The sequence below is a fragment of the Argiope bruennichi genome, chromosome X1, assembly GCF_947563725.1.
Source record: "Argiope bruennichi chromosome X1, qqArgBrue1.1, whole genome shotgun sequence".
Lineage (NCBI taxonomy): Eukaryota > Metazoa > Arthropoda > Arachnida > Araneae > Araneidae > Argiope > Argiope bruennichi.
The window spans coordinates 50,166,338-50,191,244 of NC_079162.1; the positions used below are offsets into that span (position 1 = coordinate 50,166,338).

The 24,907-nt window shown below is 27.9% G+C and overlaps 1 protein-coding gene across 7 annotated transcripts in view; it reads right to left on the bottom strand.

Annotated features, from left to right (window-relative positions):
* Positions 1–618: 618 nt before the first annotated feature.
* Positions 619–24,907, bottom strand: part of LOC129958160 (disco-interacting protein 2-like) — a 187,148-nt gene continuing 162,859 nt past the window's right edge. For 3 of the 7 annotated variants that reach the window (XM_056070398.1, XM_056070400.1, XM_056070394.1), the window contains exons 17-37: positions 24,461–24,554; positions 24,241–24,360; positions 24,024–24,138; positions 22,884–23,026; positions 22,636–22,772; positions 22,465–22,545; positions 22,083–22,210; positions 20,764–20,848; positions 20,566–20,664; positions 19,550–19,682; positions 19,031–19,224; positions 18,728–18,893; positions 18,497–18,636; positions 13,706–13,867; positions 13,494–13,624; positions 12,047–12,138; positions 11,844–11,920; positions 10,384–10,554; positions 8,953–9,147; positions 5,333–5,745; positions 619–5,001 (exon numbers count right to left, since the gene is read on the bottom strand). In XM_056070398.1, coding sequence (XP_055926373.1) covers positions 4,749–5,001; positions 5,333–5,745; positions 8,953–9,147; positions 10,384–10,554; positions 11,844–11,920; positions 12,047–12,138; positions 13,494–13,624; positions 13,706–13,867; positions 18,497–18,636; positions 18,728–18,893; positions 19,031–19,224; positions 19,550–19,682; positions 20,566–20,664; positions 20,764–20,848; positions 22,083–22,210; positions 22,465–22,545; positions 22,636–22,772; positions 22,884–23,026; positions 24,024–24,138; positions 24,241–24,360; positions 24,461–24,554 — 3,129 coding nt within the window. In that variant the 3' untranslated portion in view covers positions 619–4,748. The remainder of the gene's footprint in view (positions 5,002–5,332; positions 5,746–8,952; positions 9,148–10,383; positions 10,555–11,843; positions 11,921–12,046; positions 12,139–13,493; positions 13,625–13,705; positions 13,868–18,496; positions 18,637–18,727; positions 18,894–19,030; positions 19,225–19,549; positions 19,683–20,565; positions 20,665–20,763; positions 20,849–22,082; positions 22,211–22,464; positions 22,546–22,635; positions 22,773–22,883; positions 23,027–24,023; positions 24,139–24,240; positions 24,361–24,460; positions 24,555–24,907) is intronic. The other 4 variants (XM_056070397.1, XM_056070396.1, XM_056070399.1 and 1 more) reach the window with 4 other exon arrangements.

A 24,907-nucleotide genomic window follows, 5' to 3' on the forward strand; every position in this document is an offset into this window, starting at 1 on the left:
ATTTAGTCCAATGATTAGTTAATGCTGAAAATAAAAATAAATAAATATTGCGGTTGGAAATAGAAAAACTAAGTTTCTGCATCACTTTCATTGAATTTTATATCCATTTAACTGGCCCAAATTATTAAGCTTAAACAGAAATACGTAATACCGATTTCGCATATAAAAAAAAGTTTTTGAGTTAACCTTCAATATAAAAGTAATTTTGAAAACACACCACACTTTATTTACTGCCCATACAGACCCTACTTAACCAAAGAGTATAATCCTCAATATAGATATCACACTGTTATTGAGGGTCGCATTAAGAGATAAATATTGATACTGATTAAGGTTTATGATGCAGAAAGTAATAATTAATATATTAAAGTCCAATTTATTATACAGTCCATTCAACCAGTGGACAGCAGGGTTCAAAATTACAATGTCTGTCGCAAGTAGATCTGGTATTGTTCTGAAACAGGACGCTAATATAATTAAATTAAACTGTTGTTGGAGAGTATGAAAGATAAAAGTTTAATGCCAGTCCCAGATAAGCAATTTCAATTTCAGCATGTTGAAGCTTACACATTTAAAGATACAACAAAAAAGTAAACACAAATAAATCAGCCACAGCTGTTATGTTTTGTGAAACAACAGAGTATTTCACAATATTTTATTTTTCAAAAAAGGTAAATAAAAAATCTTATATACAAGCAATGAAATGCAGTCATAAAGTGAAACTTTTTTCATTTTACCTTCGTCTGCAAGTACGCCTTTATACAAATTCACAGTATATACATGAAAATGCTATTATTTAAACTGATAGCAATTTCTTTTTCTTAAAAAAATTATTACACATATTTTGTTTAGCATAATTTAACACTGCCTTCACGATATGACACAAAACTAATATTAAAGTCACAAATCTGTGAACCAAGAAATTTAGAATTGGAATACGTGCTTGAGAAAGAAATGACAAAAAACGTTCATGGCTTCATCTTATACCTACAGTATCCAGGTTTTCAGCATTTATCATAACATTATAACACTCCTAACCATGAATATTATTTTCTTTCATACCTGCATTACCAGATATCCAACCAATCAACAAGAGAAAAAATTCAGTCTACTTTTGTACATTTTTCTGTGGTAAGAAATATATTTAATATGCTAATCTTGTTGGAAAAGTTGGACACCAGTAAAACAATCAATTGGCTAGTACAGTGTTTCATTATGAAACAGATTAGGAACAAAACTATAATAAATATTTGCTGAACACACTTATGAAACATAAAATATGCCGGCAGGCGTTTATCAAGAAAAAAACAAAACAAAAATAGGTAAGAAGGCAAATAAAAGGTAATGTTGAAAGACCAGTATAACACAGAAAGCAAACAATTCTAGTGAAATTGAAAATGAACGCAGGTTCAAGATCTATATACTTTTTTCAATTACCTAAATTTAAGTTCTTAATATTTAATTGTGATACATTTTAGATATTTGATTTCAGAAACAAACAATTAAAACTACATGACAGTGAAACGAATGTAACGAAGTGAGAATTATAACAAGCTAGTGGGAAAAAAGATATGAACAAAAGATTACACAATAATTTTACTTTACAAGAAACAGATCAACAAACTACAGAAAGATATATGAAAAGTTAAATTTATATTTTAAAATGTACAAAAAAAATCACTACAATAGACTAGCATGAAAAATGCTACGTATCACATACAGTAGCAACATAAAAATACTTCAATGTAACATTTACGTGTTATTTATACATAACTGAAAAGTAAAGGAATTACAATAGTTATACAAGCTAGCTGCTATGAATATCATATTTCAATAAATAACATAAGTATCATATTCACAAACAAAAACCTCATTAAATAATAGTTAAACACTTTTTATTCCTTTATTAACAAAATTTTACGAAGTATATATAAATAATTATTGGTTATGATTATGTCTGAAAATTAATATAAACAAAATCTAGTACAATTGTTTTAATACTCAAAAAGAGAAATTTTTGATAAATAAAAGAATTTTTTTCCTTCACATTCAAATATTTGATATGTCTTATACAGATCAAATCCATTAATGAAACAATGCTCATTTACACAGAAAAATAATGATCAGAATACTGCAAAAAACCTGATTAGTTAATAGAACATTGCTGATAATTCTTAATGACTTGATTAAATCAATGACAAATTTAATAAAAATCTGAAAGTTGTTTTCGGAATAGATTCAAATCTTAACAATAGCCATAGGATAATCCATTTCTTTACAAATACAGAATAATAGAAGAAAGAAAAAAGGAAAAAGACCAAATGTATCTATTGCCTGATATCTTAGTCTATACAGTAACAATTAACAAAATATTATTGCTATAACGAACAAGGATAAAAATGTGTGGCATTCAATGAGAAATAATGGGGAAGGAGAAAAATTTCCACTTGGAAAAATACATTTTTATAACAATTACACTTCTAATAACATTTTAATTACAAAAACTGAAATGAATTTCTCTCATAAATTAACTAATACAAATTTTCAACAGTAAAATTAGCATAGTATTGAGCTTAAATTTATAAAAACAGAAAACAAGAGTCCAAGAAACAAGATATGTATCATAAATCATTGAGATATGTATCTGAAGCTGATGACGATGAGACTGCAGCATAGCTGCAAAAGTCATAAACTCAAACATCAAAACTTCGTAACTTTAGTAATGAAAAGCAAAATAATTAACCTCACATGAAACATTGAAAATATGTTAACAATTTATACATTTATTAAAAGCAACTTTCACCTATGGATAACAAAATTTCAAGGACCAATGTTAATTTTTTATTATAATTTTAAACATGTTTAGAACTTTCTTAGTACACATATATAAATCACAATGTCGGAATAATCGGACATCTTAAATTTAAGAAAACAATTCATTATTATTTAACAAAATTAATAGAGCTATTTTAAGATACACTTGTCTTTACTTCAATCGCCAAAAGTCAATAAAATAAGATGTTACAAAGTGGCATTTACTAGAGGAAACATTTTACAACGGAGAGATAAATGAATCGTCATATATTAATATATAATTCTAAAACTACATTTATTCAAGATAATAAAACAATCTTGATGTAAAAATGCCACAACAGAAAATATTACCACATGACAGAGCCTCAATCTAATTCTGAGTATGAAAAAATTTGACAACATAATTTACATGGTGCCACCACAAATATTGCAAGAAAAATTAATGTGAATATTTTTCCCTCTCTACAACTAACTACTAAACACATGGCGTTTTAATAATTTCAATAACTATTTTTGGCAATGTTCATGAGAAAAAAAAAAAAGAAAAAAAATTACTAACATTCATACAGAAAAAATCTTTGAAAATTTATTCAAAGATAAGCCTGTAAATGCATAGCATTTCTTGTGTATAGAGGTCTCGTAAACAACATGCATACATGATTGTGTGAGAAATAAACCTATGTTTTAATAGCACCATTATTTTATGGATTTTCATAAAGGAGAGTTTAGAGCCAGTTTAAAATTACATTCTATTTTTTAACAACCGATTTTCTAAAATAGTATAAATTCACTTAAAAATTGAAAACTAAAACCAACAATTTAAAGTTTATTTAAAAACACATCATCCAATTTTGTAAATATGCTTTTTAAAAAGTATATTAATCGAAATTTTCCCACTTTATAATTAAAATGACCTAAAGCTTTTCAGCACCAAAAATTTTAATATACGATTCTCTTATCAAATTAAATGTAACATATATAGATCAAATTTTATTAATTTGAAAATAACAACAATAGAAATATGTTTCTTTGTATTCCTCAGAACAAATTCTAGATTTAGTATGTAAACAATTCTTTTTATATATCGTTGTAGTTACAAAGCACCAGATCTTCAATTTAGCTATCCATATTATATTTACTAGAAAATTCCATATTTTTAATGCTTCTAAATATAAAAACCTATTTAAAGAACTGCTTTGTAGTTATTTCAAATGCATTGAAGTTAAATACATGCATATGAAAAAATACAGGAACTAAGTAACATTATCTATAATATTTTCCTTTTTGCAACATTGTTTAGATACAAAAAGTTAGTAAATCAAAAGACGTTCATTTGATAATTTGCTATTTCATCCTCAATCAAAACGATGAAAAAAGCACAAACATTTTAGGTGAAGAAATGGTTATAATATACAGAGATAATGATTCAGTAGATTTGAGTATTACATGTTATATAAAATGAGAAGATTTTATATGTAAATGGCAGAAAACAGATTCGCAATAGAATACAATTCCAGATAAATTGAATTTGATTTAAGAAATGGTACAGTAATGCAATGATTCGAAATCTTTTAGAATGAAAATAACAAAAAGTCTGTAAATTTTTCAAATAACACAAAACATGAGGTAAGAAAATCACAGAGTTCATATGAAAAATAAAACAATTGCATTAATTTAGATGTCAGTTTAACGCTAAGAACACTAGATACTACAATACTTGCTTTGTTTTTTCTCTTGTCCATGAGTCTACTTGTTCAGCTTTGAACATTATCAGAGCGGCAAGGATTTATTCATTTCTGAAATAACAAGGAATGCCCATTCTAAAAAATCACAGCTATAAGCAAATTCACATTTTGTTAAGTCTCAGTAATATCTATGAGTTGAAGTGCATTCCAATTTTAGCAGACCATTTAAATACACCTAAGAAGAATAGCTCACATATTGTAGGCTACATAAATTGGATCTAACTGGTCTGCTAAAAATCCATCTCGTAGATGCATCCTCTGTTTCTCGCCTCTAGAATTGATAGGCACAACTCCCGGATCAACTACTACAACAACACCTACAATAAGCTGGTGTTCTTCCAAAACTACATTTGTGACTAGAGGTACAAGGTCTAATGCTTCATTCTCATTTCCATCCAGTTCCACAACAACAACAAGCAGATTTGTCCAAGTAAACACAGCACTACAAAATTAAAATATTAACATAAGTAAATAATACAGCACACAACTTTCTGAAATTAAAAAAAAAATCTTTAAATATCTATACATAATAATTAAAATCAATAATGTTCTCATATTAGATTAATACCTTTGTTAAGACAATGGTAATAGTCAGTGAATACCAAAAATGACTCACCAAAAATTATTCAAATTCTCCCTTGCAATCTCATTTTTACTATAGTTAATAATTACTACCACCAAAAATTAGCCAGATGTCAAAAACAAACTTTTAATCTACAATTTCTTCCCCTTGGAGAATCAACATGCATAATACAATACTAAAAATTACATACCATTCAGAAACTTTCTTATGACATCTTAAGACGCTGTTTTCTATGTCTATAGGATGATACCTCATTCCTCTAAGCATAATAGTTTCGTCCAAAGAGCCAACAACAAACACAGCATCATGAAGTTCTGGAATGGAGGGGGGAGTGGATATGTGAATAATAACCATCAGATTTACAAAATAAAATTTCAAAAGTAGTTTATTCATATATTTGAAATTACTTTCTTTACTGTAATACATACCACCATCGGCCTGAACACATTCGGTTCTGCGCAAGAAACCTAAATAACCTGTTCTTGCATAGGTCTGTGATGAATCTCCAGTAATCAATCTCACATTAAAATGGTCATTGTGGAGGGAATCGTCTCCATAAATCGTAAAATAGCCACTGGCATTATGAGAGGATTGCACCCAAATCTAAAATACACAAAAGTTAAATTTAATTTAGATGCATATACTTACACAAGAACAAAATATAAAAGAATCCATAAAGGATTTTAAAAATAAATCTAGCAAAAAAAAAAAAAAAAAATTCTTTTACTTGTTAATCCAGTTTTTAAAATACTATATAAAATTCACTTGAGGCATCATATCCATATCCCATTTACAAAAATTTAGCAAATTTTCTCAAAAATGTTATTCAAGTTTACATTTATTATAAATTTGTCTACTGTAAATCAATGAAAATAAAATGTCTTTTTAAAAATATGGCAGAATATTCAATACATATAACAATAAAAGAACTTAAGGCTTCATTACATATAATTCAGTCATCTTTTCCCTGAAAAACGTTTAAAATTAATCGAATTATCATTTTTTTTTGCTCATTTGTACCCAAACGATTTTTATTTCTGAATGCATCAGATGATAATAACACAAAAATATGTAACATAGTCATGGTTCTAGGACGAATTTTTAGACAGGTTAAACATTAGTCTACTTCAGATTATTTTTTTTTATTAGAGTTTGTTTAATCCTCTCTGCAAAAATTATTATTGTTGTTAGTAAAAAAAGTTAAAAATTGAGAACTAAGTAATATAAAAAGCCTATATTTATTTATTCTATCTAGATTAAAGAGTTAATTAATTCCATCCAGGTTACTCAAAATATTTATTCATTATTCATTTTATCCAAATCGTATTGCTAGCTAGGTCTCATAAAACCTTCAACAATCAAAATTAAAAGTAGATCAGGAGGCCAGGAAGAGTTATATTCATATACCTCATCAACTCTTAAAACAAAATTCTGTAACATTTTTAGCACTCGAAGCCAGTAAAAAAATAAAAGAAGTTATATCTACATATGCATCAATCATTTTTACATATGAGGAAAGGGGGAGAAAGAAATATTTCAGATATAATTCTTCATCAAAATGAAGTCAAAGTAATAGATGAGCTATCTTCATTTAAAAAAGAAAAGGGAGGGGGGAGGGGGGGAACATTCACAAATAAAAGGATTATCACCTAAAAAGATTCAAAAGTGATTTTATGAAAAAACAAAATGGAAGAAACATCTTTATTAAAACAATATATTAATACACCTTTTTTTCATTTTCCACAAATCAATTTTAAAGATTATTTCTATACAATTTTTACTCGCATATCTTATACCACAATTGACATTGAGAAAGTTTTAAAAATATTAGTTTCCCATCAACATTGTCTTTAAAATCCCAATTTTAAAAAAACTACAATCTGTTAAGAGTAATTCAAACTAAAAAAACATTTTCTTTCCACAAAAAAAATATAGAAGAATATCAATAATGAAGAGTCTAATGTGGAGGAAGGGCAGGCAGGAAACAACAACAACAACAAAAATCTAGATAGACAAAAATTTCTATAAATGCCCATTTCCTACCCATCCATATAATTAAAACTTTCTTTTTTAAGACAAAAACTCGCTGTTATTTGTATTATCTAACTTCTTGGCACAAGCCTGTACTTTTTAATGTTTGTTATGAATTGCACTATACATTTAAAAAATTTATTATAGAAAAAGAGATACTAAGAATAAAATACTTTACATCCAATAAGATGAATTGCATAATATCCACCTTAACTTCAAGAAACATAAAATTATGGACACATATATATTTTAAACTCTATAGTTTGTAACTGCAAAAAGTAAAATAGTTAAAACGGAAAATTGCCGTTTTACCTATTACTATTTTGCAGTTAGAAGTCGGCACTTAATTAAAAATTGTAATGATACAAAATTAAATTATGGGGAAGAACAACTTTAAAATTCATTTTACATCTAAACTATTCTCAATAAAAATGAAAACTATATAAAGCATTGAATTTATACACTCAACCGAGACTCTTCCTATCACGAAAGTTACGAAATCAATGAATGGCTCAGTAATGATATAAAAGCAATATTTATATCATTAGTTATAATAATTACTTAGAGGAAATATGTTTCCATCATTCAATACTGGAAACATAGTAATATAAAGTAGAATAACATAGTTTTATTTAAAAGAACTGGCAGAAAACGTTAAGTAAATGGCAATTGGGGCTGCAGAATCCAGAGAAATTATTTCCAAATGTTACACTTTTGTTTTTATATTAAATTTCCTTACTTTCCCACTCTGAGAATTCGACCGTTTTAAGTTTACTTTTTCAGTCTGAGAAAGTTCGGTGATCAACAGAAATTGAAAAAAGCAATAAAAACGTAAAAAATAAGTCAAAATAAATCAACAAACAAAAGAAACGCAGGTCCGGAGTATCTGTCCTGCAGCCCATAAGAACCCAAAACGAACATAACAGATTGATTGATTAATCTCAAGATCAACGCGACATTCGCGCCCTTTGAATCTAGTTGCAGAACGGAGCAAACCTGACTTGGAGATCGGCCAAATAATCTCTCTCTGTCCTTCTTTTATCACACCCAAAGTTCATATCTCTCGATTATTTTATTTTCCATCGGCTATTTAAGAGTATTGACTTCGATTCTTATTGCCTCAACAGACACATCTGGTTTGTTAAATGGCTAATAGCTGAAATGATAATACTTCAAAGTAGTTGGCATACTCTTTTATATTTTGAGATTTATTTAAAAACAAGCAAATCATTCTCATAAAAAAATGCTCAGTAAGCTATTAAAGATTTACAATAACATGCACTATCTGATATTTGTCTATGAACCAAAAGGGGTTTTATTTTTCTCACTTGCTTAGCAATTACGTTAACAAGAATTTATGCTAACTGACTGAAAGAATTTAAAAAACTTTTCAACGAATAAACGACTGCAAATATAAACTGAAAATTAAATCCTTTGGTAAAATTTTCCCAAAGTATATTTCCCTTCAATGAACAATAGATTTTGCAATTCGGATACTGAAAATATATTCTTTGAATAATTTTCATAAGTTTGATATCCATATGAGGAAAAAAGGTGGAATTTTCTACCATTGAGAAAGGCATTTACAATTATTTAGACAGTGGAAAAGAAGTCAACCCTGAAAAAGATATTGGCACATTATTGGGAGGTATCCAACATGGATATTTCCCAGTAATGGAGAGAAATAGGACATTAAACGATTGCAGTTAAATGCTATCTTGAATAAAATTTTCATCTAGTTTTCTTATTCGGAACTAAATAATAATAAAATCAACTCACTTCTCCAAGGTGGGAATCTCCACACTGTCCTTTTGTTTCAGGATTGGCAATTACAACTTTAACTCCAGGAAGGAGTTTTCCAGATTCTATTAAGCAAAGACTATGTGGTGCTCCCCTTTCAACTAGAGTAACTCTGTCATTTCGCAAGGCTCTCATGTCTGCATACACTGCTGTGGGATCTGGACTAGAAGCACCCTATCACGCAGTACATAAAATGTTAAGCATAGCATAATTTAATGAAACACAAAGCATGACTGAAAAGTACTTTTTATTTACTTATTATATATTTAAAGGAAGTTTTTGAGAACTCAAATTACCTGATATGAATCTCAAAATTATCCATTGGTTTCTATTAACAATAATTAATGTAACTTATTACAAAGCAAGTAACTTTGATATTATTTTTAAGTTGTTAAAAAATAACTTTTCAATGATGAAACATTTAGAAGGTTTTAATCTTGTTTCTTATTCTATCTCCCTTTTTTCATACTTTAGTTAAAATGGTTATTTTCTGCAGATTTCAAAACTAATTAAAAAAAAATTTCTACAAATGGAAAACTATGGTAACCTTTATGTAAAATTTAAAGAATCTTATTTACATAAACATAAAAAAATGAAAAAACAAAAGAAACATCCTCTCGACATTTAAAGATTAGACTGTTATGGTGCAAGGACCAGAACTGACCATTTTGTTGTGCCAAAACATATGGTATAAATACATTTTTCATAGTATTGAATAAAAAAGTTTTTTTCTTATCTAAGTTTTTTAAAAAAAATTAAGATCTACAGAAGCAATATTGCAAAAACGTAAAATATGACAAAATCTCAAAATTATGACAAGAAATAATGTCACTGAAGTAAAAAAGTATACATGAAAAAAATTGAAGTTTGTGGCATATGAAAAAACAGCAGAGAGCAGAGCACTGCAATGTCAACTTAAGTAAACATGCACTGAGAAGCGTTCAATATGACTTTCAATGTATTAAACAACAAACTATTATTTAGTTATTTCAGGAAAACAAATAGGTTTTTGAAAAAGTTCCCAAAAGTTTAAAAAACTCTAAACTATCTTATTTAACATAAAAGAAACAGAAATTTTAAAAGTAAATATAAGTACAATCAATATATGGATGCTCAGACGCTAATTAAAGTTGTTTTCATTCATATAATCACAAAACCAACTTATGAAAATAGTTTTGCAGTAGGTACATTATCTTAGATAAAAGAGTAAAAAGACATGATGCAGTAGAACAATCAATAAAATATAAGAGAAATAACATTTTTCAACACATTTTAAGTTTTAGCAAAATGACTACAGATGTATTCACTAAAAATTAATTGAATTTCACATAAAAATTAATGTTAAATTATTAAAACATTCTATATGAAACAGACTTTGGAACAATAGAAATTTTAATAATCAGTACTAACCTGGAGACAAATTGCTACATTTACACGGCATCCAAAGCTTGTGCTTACAGCTCTAGGCGATAAACCTAAACCAGAAAACAGCTTTGAAAATGATGTTGTAAGTCCAACTCTTGGCCTTTCTTCAGCTACAACTACACATGTCCTAACGCAACTCAAATTTATTCCTCGCTGCTATAAAAAGAGAGGAGAAAGTGTTACATTCTGAACTACAACACAAACTACATGCAAGTATACATAAATAGTGACGATACCACATTCAAAGGTTGCATTAAGGGGTAAAAAACCAATTTTCCTCCTACATACAAGGAGGGGGGGGGGGACCACCCTTCACAATTTCACAAACATGGATTCCCCGAAATTTACAAGATGATTGTTTATGATATGCACAAATTGTAAGATAACTTCAATTCATTGATGATACAATTCCAAGGAGCAATTCCAAAAGAAATGCAAAATTTTAACAGATTATGCAAGAAGAGGGGGAGTCATGCCTTTATACTACTTAAACAACTCGAAAAGTTTCCGCATTTAGCTACACATGTAACACTGAATACATAATTAATTTCCTCTCAATATATTACCAGACACAAATGCAGAAACAATCGCAATTTTACAGGTCAACAAAAATAATAAATATATAAGCTGTAGACACTTTGCTTTTTCACCTATGTAATTGATATTACATGAAGTTTTTTTATAGTTACTTGAATCAGAATTTTATATTTAAAGGAAAAAGCATATTGTGCAACTATGCACATTCATAATCAGCTAGAGTAGCGACTCTTTTTCTTTATATGTAAATCAGTTATGGGATTAATAATATATATTAAAACTGTTCCCATTTCAAGTGTTAAAACTCTAATTTCATATGAGAGTTTCTGTCATAGTATACAAAATGCTGAATACCATATCATGAAGGAGGGATAATAAAGTAAATGAGATATACTAAGATAGGAAATTGTTTGCAGCATTACAACATTCAATGTGAACAGAAGGATAAGTCACATAAGATTGGTATATCTGGGATTTTAACTGTTATTAGTAAGCTTAAGTAAGACCTTAACTGCCAGATTTTCATAATAATTACACAAGTTTTCAAGAAATATTTATATGGAGTTTTAAATAAAATTATTTTCCAAACTTATTATAGACTGTAAGATTGTTTGCATATAAAAATTATCTAAAATTCAATTTTTTTATTTTTGAAACTTAACCCAATAATAAATTTCTACAGCAAAACATATGCAAATCCCAAAAATAATTCTTAATCTTAAAGCTTTTTATTTCACTAAATTTCAGAGCTGATAGAGGAAATAATTCATCACAATATTTCAGAACATGAATTATTCGTTTTCTTTTAATTAATTTAAATTTGCTTTCAATACGATGTAAAATAAAATGCTAAAAAATGCCTGTAGTGTAAATTTTAAAAAAATGTTAGAGCATAATGATTTACATACCTTTAACTGAGTGATAGATGAACCCAATCCTTTGGTGCAAAGCTCCATAACTCCATAAGAACAGAAAGTATCACGAACTATAAAGAGAAAATTTATTATATAATAGGTTTTACAGGATAAAAGCTCAGGAATATTAAAAAGGAGAGATAGAGACAGGGAGAGCATGGAAGTTCTTTTAAATAAAAATTAAAAAAATAAATTACCTTTATATTGACTAATTGTTGACAGCCAAAGAGCAGGATTTATTTCAACTTCAGAGGGTGGAATTAAAATAGTATGATGACCGGAATACACACTAACAAAAGATTAAGACATTGAAACAAAATATAAGGAACTTTCAAACGTAAATCAATTAAATTTTTTTTTAAAAAATTTTATTTATGGAAGAGTACAGAATTTTCGTTTTCGTACAGAATTTTTTGAGAGGTTGGGGGGAGAGAGATTGACGTTTTGTAATTTCTGAATTATTCTATGGAATTCAAAATTAAACTAAAACACAATACAAAATTTTTACAATTACACAGCTGAACTCTTCACCATTACAAAACTGAATAAACAAAAGTAGAAGTTGAAATTTTAAAGTTAATATAACAGTGACAAAAGAATTTGAAATTATGATATATCCAGATATTCATAATGCACCGATACATATTTGTAAAAAAGATTTTTTCAAAACATGGCAATAATTTCGATTTATCAAGAGCTGATATTAATGATAATAAAAAAAAAAATATGAAAAATACAAAACCGTTTTCAATTTAATATCCTACTTTTAATGAAGAGAAAATAACAAAGAGTTAGTTCTATGTATATTTGGAATCTCCCATAAATCATTTCATAAATTTTAATGCAAATATATTTTAAATTTCATATTCAATAAAAAAATTTCAAATAATAATAATAAAAAAAACTACCAAAAACTACTCAAATATAAATACAAAGAGGAGATAAAATCAATACATAAATGTACTTATTCATCCTTAATAATATAACCAGAGAATTAACTGAATGATCTGACCTTTCTTGTTACTTGCGAAAATTTATAGCACCATAATGGTTAAACAGTGAAATTATATTTAAAAAATATTTTCAACATATCAAAACTACTGTCACCTTTCTACAAAAAAATTCAAATACAGTTAGACATGATATTTATCGGAATTAATTCAATGATTAACTCGGGGAAACAAATATAATGCATTGGGTTGCATGAAATAATTAATATGAAACTGTTTTTCAATATATTTAAATAAAAAAATTTTATTTTGAGTATCATCTGAATTCAGCAGACACAAATAAACATTACCACAGGATAGAGTTTTATTAATCACAATATTCCTTCCAATATTAAAATGTGAACATTCATCACAATCTTGAGATAAAATTTTTTGGTGATTACAATAGTTGCTCTATACTTCGTATACGGGAAAGAAAAAATAAGAGAAAACTTTCAGTTACCAAGAACTAATCCACAATTGAATACATCAAGATTTTCCAAAACTAAAACTGTACATATTTTTAAAAAAATTCTAAATGGAAAATAATTGCGTGCACTTAAAATGGGAGAAAAAAAGGTAAGGAAACAAGATATACGGAACTTAACTGAGAAAAGATCAAGTAAAAAAAAAAAAAAAAACGTGAAATAATTACCTGTTTAAACACCATAAAACAAAGCCTAAACCACAATATGGATCTAGACAAAGTGCTATGTGTCGAGAAGGATATAATTCACAAGCCAATTTCATACTTCTACAAAGAGAAGTTGAAGCAGCATGAGACATCTGAAAAAAAAAAAAAAAAAAAAACGTTAGAATTTGAAATCATTAAAGAGTTAATTCGTGAAACCATGTCGAAAAATTTACCTTAATGCCAGCTAGCATTCCAGTAGTGCTAACACTAAAGTCCAAATAAGCAATCATTTCAGGTGTGGGTGCACGATAAATGCTTGTTAACTTCTTTTTTGGAATGTCATCTGTATCTAATATCAGTGGCCAAGATTTGACATCAACCACATTACCTGCTTCCTAATAAAATTTAAAAAAAATAAAAAATGTTAAGTTATTTCTTAAACGCCAATTAATATGTTAGTAAAAATCCTACATCTTTTGTAATAAAATTCATTAAATATATATAACATTTAAAAAAATAATGCTTAAAGCTAAAGAATTTCTTCCACAAATTTCTGAAGATTTGAAATTAAAGCAATATTTAGTGCATATACATAAATGGAAATTAAATAAAAAAGAAATTTAAAGAGGAACCAAGACTTGCAGATCAGAGAATCAAATAATGCACATGAAGAATCAAATGGCATAGCACTTGCTACAAATCATAACACAAAAATAAAAAAGAAAGAAAATGCAGTTACTTTATAAGTATTAATTATATCACAATAGCAATCAAATACATTACCAGAATCCTATAACTTGCTATTCTGTTCGCGTTTACTATATATGAAGGTAATGTTCAGATTCATAAGACCCAAATTTCAATAACTTCAAGAATCTGTTCTTGTTTTCAGAAAACTACTATGATTGTAATTCAATAAATTTTTTTTTAACAAAATGAATGTGATAAAACTGAAAAGTAATTCAGGTAATATTTAAATATAAAACAAATGTATATAAAATAATAAAAAAAAATGAATTAAAACATTTTTTTAAAATTTTACTTTTTTTAATACTTTCTATTAGAATAGAAATAAAATATATGAATGTTATAAATACATTTTTTAATAATTCTTGCTTAATTTATTTGATTTATTAGTTTCAGGGAAACAAACTTCATTTATTAGCCAACTGTAAATAAGAAATTGATGATAAATCATTTTATCTTTTATCTTATAATCTTTTTACTACATTACACAACTCTCTTATTTCTAGGGTAATGTCTTGAATTTTTATTTGCCCAATTCTATTAAAAACAGAATTTAGTTGGTCTATTTTTTCCATGCATTTGGAATTTACTAATATCCAGAAAATAAATAAGCAAAATTACCAGAAGAGCTACTATAAAATATAATCTTAGCAGCTTGTTTCGCTTTTAGAAATTTATGAATTCAAAAGTTGCTCATCCACAACTCTTTTATTGATGTTATAATCTCATATCATAATTGGTTTTTTTGTACAGTCTATTACTAATTGCTTTATCTTGACACACTCCATTTATTAAAGTTATTTTTTAGCACTTCTTTGGAATGCAATGGATGACAGTTTTATCATTTGCAAAATAAAAACTTACGCTATGCATTTCTTAAACCAACCAAGAAGTTCCCGTTATTTTCTTTCTAACAATGCCAATAATAATAATACCCAGTTTTACAAAGTGGGTCCAATTTATAGGAAGTGAATGAAATTGTAACATGTTCCATTCCAGTGTCTAAGCTTATACATTAGATTACATACAACTCATGTGTCATTATTTTTACCTGATTTTTGATCTGTTCTTTCCCAAAATAAATATGTGGATTTAGTAAAAATTAAATTTCTTAATTTCAAAAATATTTTAATTCGATATTTAGATGCTTTATTTGATATATGCTATTTACCAGTTATGATAAGAATTAATTATTCACCTATTTTAATATAGATATAAAAAAAAAGTTTTGCCAGAATTTCTAGCCATTGTTTCGAAATTTCCTGAAGAGGAGAAAATTTATTTCTATGACTTTATTCTTGATAAAATGATTTATTATCAAAGCAAAAATTTTACCGGAATTCATTTTTATCATAATTAATAATATACAGATTAAAATTTTTTAAGCACAGTTAAACGGAAATATTATCGGCCATAATGACCGTAATGATGCAAATTTAAAGAAAATATATAAACAAAAGAAAATCCTTTTTCGAGAAACAATATTACATTCCCATTAATAAAGTCACGAAATATCTATAAAATAACTTGATTCCACAGTTTTTCATTAACAGTTCAAAACCGTCTGAGATCAAATGAATTTGAACACAAGATCAAGATTAATAAATGAATAATCAGGTTTCGTTTAACTCTATTTTCCCATCATTCTATTCCCAAAATAAAATTCATAAAAACCTCCTGTAAAATTTGAAGAATCTCTTCTCAATTTATCACCTAAATTTACTTCTGTCTGTACAAGATTGTACTTGTTTCCAATTCCAATACAATAAAATCCTTTGACAACTTTCAAAATATAAGCATTATTATGCTCCTACATAAATAGCACAAATATTTAAATAATGAACACATCCATTAAACCATATAAATATATGTTAAGAAGTCTTATGGTAGAAATGTTTTTTCCCTTAACATTACCTATTGTTAAAGGAAAAATTCAAAAACAAAATACGTAAACAAGATTCTCGACATATCCTCAGAAAAAGAAGTTTAATGGAATTAGCTCCGGGCTTCTAGGTGGTCAAGAAACAAACCCCTCACTTCGAATCAACTTATTGCCAAATCAAGTATCTAATGCTTTCCGTACAAGCAAACTGAAGTGAGATGGTGCTCCATCTTGCGGAAAGCAGACAGGGCTTTAATATTAACCAACTGAACGAAAACATAGTCCTCTAACATTTCACAGTAGACATTACCATTCATGGAATTTTCGACAAAAATGAAGAGATCTAAAACTTGGTTATGCATAAGGCCGCACCAAACATTACCGTCCGGTGAGTCATGTTGATATTCCACTAACTCACGAGGCAGCTGATTTGGCACATTTTTCAATTTCGAAAAATGTGTCGTTTCACAGTACCACTTACATGAAAATAAGCCTCATCAGTAAAAATCTCATTAAAAAAAAATTCGTTATTAATATCTACCATGTCTAACATAGTAACAGCAAACTCTAGTCTCTTGGGGTTTTTTTTTCTTCTGTTGGTTTGATTTCGTGTACAAGTTGTACCTTGTACACAGTTAGACGGAGCCTTTTGTTAACCACCCAAAGAACAGTTGATTTTGATATACCCAATTGAAGACTGATCATCACAACGATTTTTTCGGACTTCGTTGACATGAAGTACGAATTCTACTGGCATTCTCTTCAAACACTCTTGGCCTATCAGGCGACTTTTGTTTTAGCACACTTCCCATTTCTTTAAATGCACGTAACCACTGACAAATATTTCTGTCTGTAGGAGCATCACAAGTTCCACTAGACACTCTTGGCCTACTAGGCGACTTTTGTTTTAACACACTTCCTGTTTCTTTAAATGCATGTAGCCAGTGACAAATATTTTTGTCTATAGGAGCATCACAAGTTCCGCTGTATAGTGGTAACATATTCAGTTTCTATAAGCCAGATAACAGCGAACCTTTTGTTGTAGCGTCACCATCACACTGTGCTATGGAATGAGAGTCTGCTATATTGCTCCAAGGTTAATGACTCTCGACGCTAACTAATGTTGAAAAAACCAACTGAAATTGGTGTGAATAAAATTTGATGAGCTACTGATTACTTCAAAATTAACTGACCTGACCAAACTCATACCGTTAACTCGATATGATTTTTTAAAACCACGGAGTTCTTTTATGGACATCCTGTACTATCTTTTCTCATTTACTATTTTAATAAGATTTTTTTAAAAAATTCTTGAATATTTGTTATGCATTTGAATGAGACTTTTCTGTTAAGATATATTTTTCACAGACATATAAATGATGCTTTAATGTATCTTGAATCAACACTAAAAAAATTCTGTAGTTGTTTCAAACATCCCTAGCATAGTTCATCATTTATGTAAGATAATGAGTTTATTTAAACGTTAAAAGTAATAAAAGAGGGAAGAACATCTAAAAGTGAAAATAATTTGAGTTTTTAAAACAGTCTGATAAGACATTTTTCTGATAACATTTTGCAAATATTGCACGATAATTATTTCAATGTGGATCATCTATTTGAATGAATTCTATATTTCATTCACACCTTAAGCAACACATTTTAGTTTTTGTTTTGATTTGCAGATTTTTTTTACATATTTACTTTCCTATTTGATTATATCATATAATATAAAAAAATTAAAACCAAATAAATTTATATATGACTGCAGTTCCCTTTACAATAAATGAAAAGCTAAAAAAAATTTTAATGACCATCAAAAACCAAGTGTTATAAGATAAAAACAAACAAACAATATTGCTTTTATTCAAAGTTTAGCTTTTTAAAAATCAAAACAGTTAAATAATAAAATACATATAAAATTTATTTAAAACTCACAAACACAATATAAATTTAGTTTTCAATAAACGAAGTATTTAAAATGTAAGAAGCCATAAAATCATATTAAACAAAAAAGAAAGAAATACTTTCAGCTTCAAAAATTTAAAATCAAGCTAAATAAAACATATCTTTGAAGCTCTGAGCATAAAAAATTATTTTAGGATAAAATATATTAAAAAAAGCTCATAGAATTTTAGATCAGAAATTTTTTTTTTCGTTGGAGTTTTATATGCTGATTTAAACTAGATGCTTCCTAAAACCAGCAAATCTATTACAAAATTATTAAGGCATATTATTCAATCTGCTTGTCATAGCAATAGATTTAACAATTTATCAATTGAAGAGAATATTTCATCAATCAAATCATCAATCACATCAAAGCCAACAATACAAAAAACATATACTGGTTATCTGAAAAGTAATTTAAGATTCTGGTCAAATTAAACAAAATACTAACTTTGGATTTCAATAATTTAGACACAGGAGCTGTAGAAAGTATCAGAACAGATTTGCTCACATCAACAATCATTCTAACGGTTGGTAAAGTAGTTTGTAAGTTTTGAGGATGCGGTGGTCGAATAGTAACTGGAACAACACCTAAAAATAAAAAAAATTATTTAGAAAAAAAAAAAAAAGATTTTATATACTATTATGCGTAAAATAAAACTAAAATCAAATTCAGACGTACCAACATACAGACAGCCATAAAAGGCACAAATCAAATCCAAGCCAGGTGGATAAATAAGAGCCACATGATCACCAGTGTTAAGTTTTCCTTTTTCCAGTAACAAACATGCTACTCTTTCAGCTCTTTTATGAAGCTGAGAACAAGTCAGAGTTCCAGTTATACCACCCTGAAATTAAAATGAGAAGATTGTAGAAATCATAGAATGCTGTAGACATCTCTGAAATCACCATGCATGAAAATAATTCTTTACTAATTTAACAGCTTTCAGCAGACAAATAAATTTATCCATTAAGGAAAGCTTACCTTAGAATTGAATAATGTAAAAATAACATGGTCAGCAGTAGTTGTGACTCTCCATTTCAGAATTTCAGAGATGAATTGATATTTACGAGCAGTATCACTATCATCGTCTATGACTCCAATATCACGACCTTGAGCAGAAGCCAATCGTACACCTTGCACCATGTTTCCTACCATGACTGAAGCAGGACCAACTTCTAGCCAGAGTACAAATGTAGTTAAAAAGTGACATATACACAAAAAAGCGCAATATAACAAAAATTGAAACTGATAAAAACACACACACCAAAATTGAGAAATACATTCATATTTTCATGACTGTTAATTTCTAATCAAGTACGCATTATTATTAAAAATGAAACTTTTTAAATCAAGTGAACATTTAATATAGAAAGAAACCATTCAGCACTCAAATATATTTAGCAACTAAAGATAATTGCACACATATATTAACTTAAAATACAAGCAAATGTTTTCTTATTCATAATTTCTTTCAAAAACCATTTTAAATACATCGCTTACCGGGATGAATTTCTCTTGGTTTAGGCAGGTTGGTAACACAAGTGTGAGGGCACATAAGAACATTTGCCGGATGTAAACTGCCTTCTAAAAATCTACGTTTTGTTTCCGATAGGTGGATCCCACCAAGAGGTGTCTATAAGTATAAACCAAATTAAATGTAGTCTTAACTGGATCTGAATTTAAAAGAAATAAATAGACTAAATATAAAACATGAAATCAACAATAAGATATATTAATGATGTCTGAATTTTTAATACAAATTCTTCTCAAAAAATGAATACAATTTTTCTCCAGAACAATTTTAAAATGCCGGGCGACCGAATTTATTCAATCAAAAATTAATTTATTTTAATTGAAAGACAACACTTCTCGTAATTAAATTCTATCAGCATTCAATCTTCCTTCCTGAAATTTGATTCTTTAAACTGAATAAATGTAATCAACTTAAAAGTGCTAAATAATATATCTAAAAAATATTTACATTTTTACATTTTAGTTAAAAACAGCAAAATCTATTAGTTATTAAGAATTTTGTTTAGTTTACAACTTAACCATTCAGTTAATAATTAGATACCTATTTACTTCCCCATAATAATAAAACAATCAACAGAGAGTAATTTCTTATCAGCAATATTGGATATAAAAGACGATTATTATTCATTCAAACAGTAATGAGCAAATTGAAAACTCAAACTGTTCAGCTTAGGAAAAAACATCAAACGTAAAAATCAGTCAAATAAATAAAATGAGCATGACTTAAAATAGTTGAATTACAGTTTGTTACATTCTTTGATTTATTTAATTCTCCTGCTTTTGAAAATATGCTATGCATAGAACAATCACAATTCAATCAGGATTTTATAATAAAGTTTTACATGCAATAGTTTTTCTAAATAGCTGATAACAGTTTTAGCTAACATAAACACATATAAATTCTCATGAAGGATGTAAACGTTTAAGTAAAAAAATCATTTACTTTCATATATAAAGTATATCAGAAAATATTCATTACTCACTTTCGGCAGGCAATTTGGTGACACTAATGCCAAACAATATATCCCCACTTGATGTATGCTATCAACAGCCTGAAGAACTCGACTCATCCATTGAAAGCTCTACCAAAAACAAGTAGTAAAATTATTATAATTAAGGCAAAACTATGCAAGAACAAAAATTATTTATTTTGTCAAACAAGCCATAAATAAACAAATTACCTCTTCTTCTGCACAATCAGGTCTTTGCTCGGCAATAACACATATTCGTTCATCTCTTAACACTTTTACAGAAAACACTGCAATCCTACAAAAGTAAACAAAAGATTTCAATTGATAATTTCAGCTCTTTTAATTATTTGAATGAAAGAAAGCAGAATAATACTTTTGTTCAAAGAATGACATATACAATCAAACTACAGATAATTTTAAATATTATAGAAGCAAGTTTTAATACCTCAAGCAATTCACAAATTGAATTCTTGAAAGCCACTTTGAAAAGAAAACCAGCAGGATTGGTCCACCCTTAGCAAAGTTGGCATTTGCTTGACGTATTACTAGTCAAAATAAGATTGCAAATTCGTCTTTTTCAAAGACTTTCAATGGAAGTGTGTAGATTTTTCAAGATAAATTTCTACATCTAGTTACTTCTCAGTGTTCTAAGTATTTAAGATGAGCTTCAGCGAGTGTTAGTACAGAACTGTAATTTACATTCCAGCAAGTATCCCCTTTTTCTGAGAGGATTAGTTTATTTTCTACAAGGTACTGCATTGTATGATTTTGTCATCATTTAATATTTTGTGTCGCTAAATTGATGTCTTTGTTTAAACAATTATGCAAATGGTTTAAATCGTCTAACCATTTTCATATCCATTCATCCTTGCCTTATTAAACTCTCAAAACCAAATACATGGTTTTCAAAATTAAGAAATTCTATATCCTTTTCAAGTAATATTTAAATTAATTTTTTCAAAACGTTGACAAATATTATGCAAAGCCATAAACAGCATTCAATAGTTAAATTCCTCCAAAATGAAAGCAAATCATCGCTACAACTTCTTCTAAAAAACAAGCAGCGAAATTCGATGATAAATATGTGATTTTTATAAATTTTTGATAATGGTCTCCTGGATTATCAAGAATCTATTGCATTATGTCCCAGCTTCAGTTTTAAAAGATTTTTTCCCAAAGGTGGGGGTGGGGGTCTAAATTCAAAAAAATAAATGTCTTATTTGGAATCTGGTGTCTTCATTCTTATAGAAAATTGTGTTAAAAATTTAAAAACTCTGCTGTCAAATGATTAAAATTACGGCAGGTCTAACTCAAGAGTAAAAAGCTTTATTTTCCTTATATTACCAGAAGTAAGGCATAATACACCTTTTCAAAACAGTAAATTTAGATTCAACTTCAATAAAACAAATAAAAATGGAAGTATTTTTAACTGAAATCAACAGGAAATTATGGCTGTAATAGAAAATATTCAAATATTTGAAGTTATAAGTCAAGCTGACAACATAAGATATTTTATTAAACTAAATTACCTTCCGCGATAAATAAATTTCATTGGCTCCACAGCCAACACAGTAGCAATAATGTCATCAGTGTTATGTTTTCGTCCACTCACTTGCATCAGACCATCTCGAGTACCACAGACAAATACAAGACCACCCTAAATGTAAAGCAGAAGACGACATATTAATTTGAGTAAGATAAGAATTAGTGAAAATTATTTTAATGATTAAAAGTCAGGTAAGATTTTAAGTGAATTGCAATGGAGGTTATATTTTTCATCAACCCTAAATCACAAACAATAAAAAAAAATTAAATGCATAAAATTAATTATCTAGCCATATAAACAGATTAATTAATTGTTATCAAAAATAATACTTTCAACTAAATAACATTGATAACAGATATACTTACAGGACCAATAAATCCTAATAACCCAGTTCGTGTCCAATTCTGATCATTAACTGGTGTCCCATCAGGATATAAAGGCTGCATCTACATTTAAATGGGATCAAGAGTAAGTTTTTTTTTTTTTAGTTGGGCGGGGGAGAAGTTTAAAGTGTAGAGAATATTTAATAATCTTACTTTAAATATAGTATTAGTCAATCCTTGCAAACCCCAGTAAGATGATGCTGTTCCATAAGAGCAAACACAAATTTCACCCACTTCATCAGTCTTACAGAGAAAAGGAAGGCCATTCACTGATACTATTGCTGCATATGCTAAAAATAAAATATAAAATAATTTTAAGTAAATATGTTATACATGTAATAACTATGATATATTGTAACAAAAATTCTGGAATATTTAAAATAATATTTCAGCAAAAATACCTCCAGGCATTATCTGGCCACAATCTTGGAGAGTAAGAGATGTTAAACTATTTTCCTGATCTACTCTTATAACACCATAACTTAAAGCTGACATCGAAAGAACACCTCTACCACAAGAGACAGGTCCTAGAATTTGACCTGGCCTAGAATGAAAACAAATTGATTTAATACTAAGCACTAATCAACACTATACAATGTAAGAAAAAATTTTAAATGTGGGAACAAAAAAACATATATGCAGCCTTCAGTATATGATACAGTACTTTTATATTCTAAATACAATAGTAAACATTTTTAAAAAGCTATAAAACAGAATAAAGCTATATGAAAAATCCAGTTTCAAGACAAGTACATAATTAATCACTATTTCCTTACAGCATTGACTGATAGAAAAGAATCATTCACATTTCTAGGCTTATTATTTTTAAAATTTTTAAAAGAACAATTTCGTAAGCATTTAAACAAAAATGCATAAAAAAACCCAACAGTCATATATGTACGAAAAGAAGTTTTTATAAAATTTATTTTTTACTTCTACTCTACTTTCTTTCTTTTTCTTTTCTTTTTTTTTTTTTTTGCAATTCATATACACTTAATGAAATCTTAAAATCTCAACCAAAAGGAGCCACACACATGGAATTAAATCTAATGAAATTAATCGAGTAACTTATAATTTCGATTCTTAAAATATTAAACTAGTATATTTTCATCAATACAAAAGCGTAGGAAATTTCAAAACTTTAGTACTTCAAGAAGTGAGTGAAAATTTGATTACAAAATTCTATCAATACAAAGAAAGAACAAATCAAGTGATAAAGTATGTAGAAACGAAATAAAACAAAAACTACGGTAAAAAATATATTTGAAAACAGATTTATAAAGCATACAATTAGTAATATACACTTTCACAATATAACTCATCAAAAATTAAAACCAAAAGAAAATAAGAAAAATGATTTTCGAAAGCTATTTTAATGTTATTAAGTACGTTTTTATAACTGAAGTGACTTGTGTGCCATCTAGAAGGATTTTTTAGAAAAACTGTAAGACTTTTTTGCCACACCTTTTAAAGCAAGTCTTTGCATAAAAGTAAAAGCATGCAACAACATAAATGGAAAGATAAATCAGAATCCATCAAACCTTCTTATTGATACTGTAAGGCCTTCAGGGGAAGCTGCACAAGGACAAACAGCATCAGGACGTAGACCGCGACTGTGGAATACACTAATAAATTGATCACATGATGATAAGGACCCTAAAATTTAAAAGAATAAATAGCTCAGAAATTTAACCCTTTTTTTTCTTTTTTTCAAACAGCTATATTCAAACATTTAATTCACGAAAATGTAATATTTACATGGATTGGATCCATCTGCTATTAGAAGTAACCTTAATGAATTAAGATTGACATCTTTGTGATCCTTTGTAGCTAACAGACCCCAGTGTAGGTCTCTTGATTTACAAATTGCAACACTTGCTAAAAAAACAACACATATATGTAAATGACAAAATAAAATAAATTCTCAAAATCTTGATAAAAAAAAAGAAAGAAATTAACCCAAATAATCGAAACGTACCTTTGAATTTTGTAATCATTATTAACCAAGATGCCGGATTCACTTTCATTAAAGCATACGGAATGAATATAACATGCATGCCATTGAGAACACTCTGAAATTTCGGAAAAAATGAAATTTCGCTATTCACAACATCGAAGGTATTAGCAAGTATACAAAATACTTTTTTTTTTTGCCTTTGAAAATATAAGAAATTGCATGTAATTTTAACATGAAATGATCATTCTAGCATGAATGATATTACTAAAAAAATTGAAATCTCAGTTAGATATATAACATCAAAGGACAGATATTTTAATTTAGGACCAATTAAATTTATATCATAATTTTTTCCTAGATAAGAGATAACTTTTGTTACTTATTTTTCCAATATTGATCTTATTATTCCACAATGAGAGATAAAATTATCCCATATTCTACCTACACTATAAAGATAATTGCCATTAT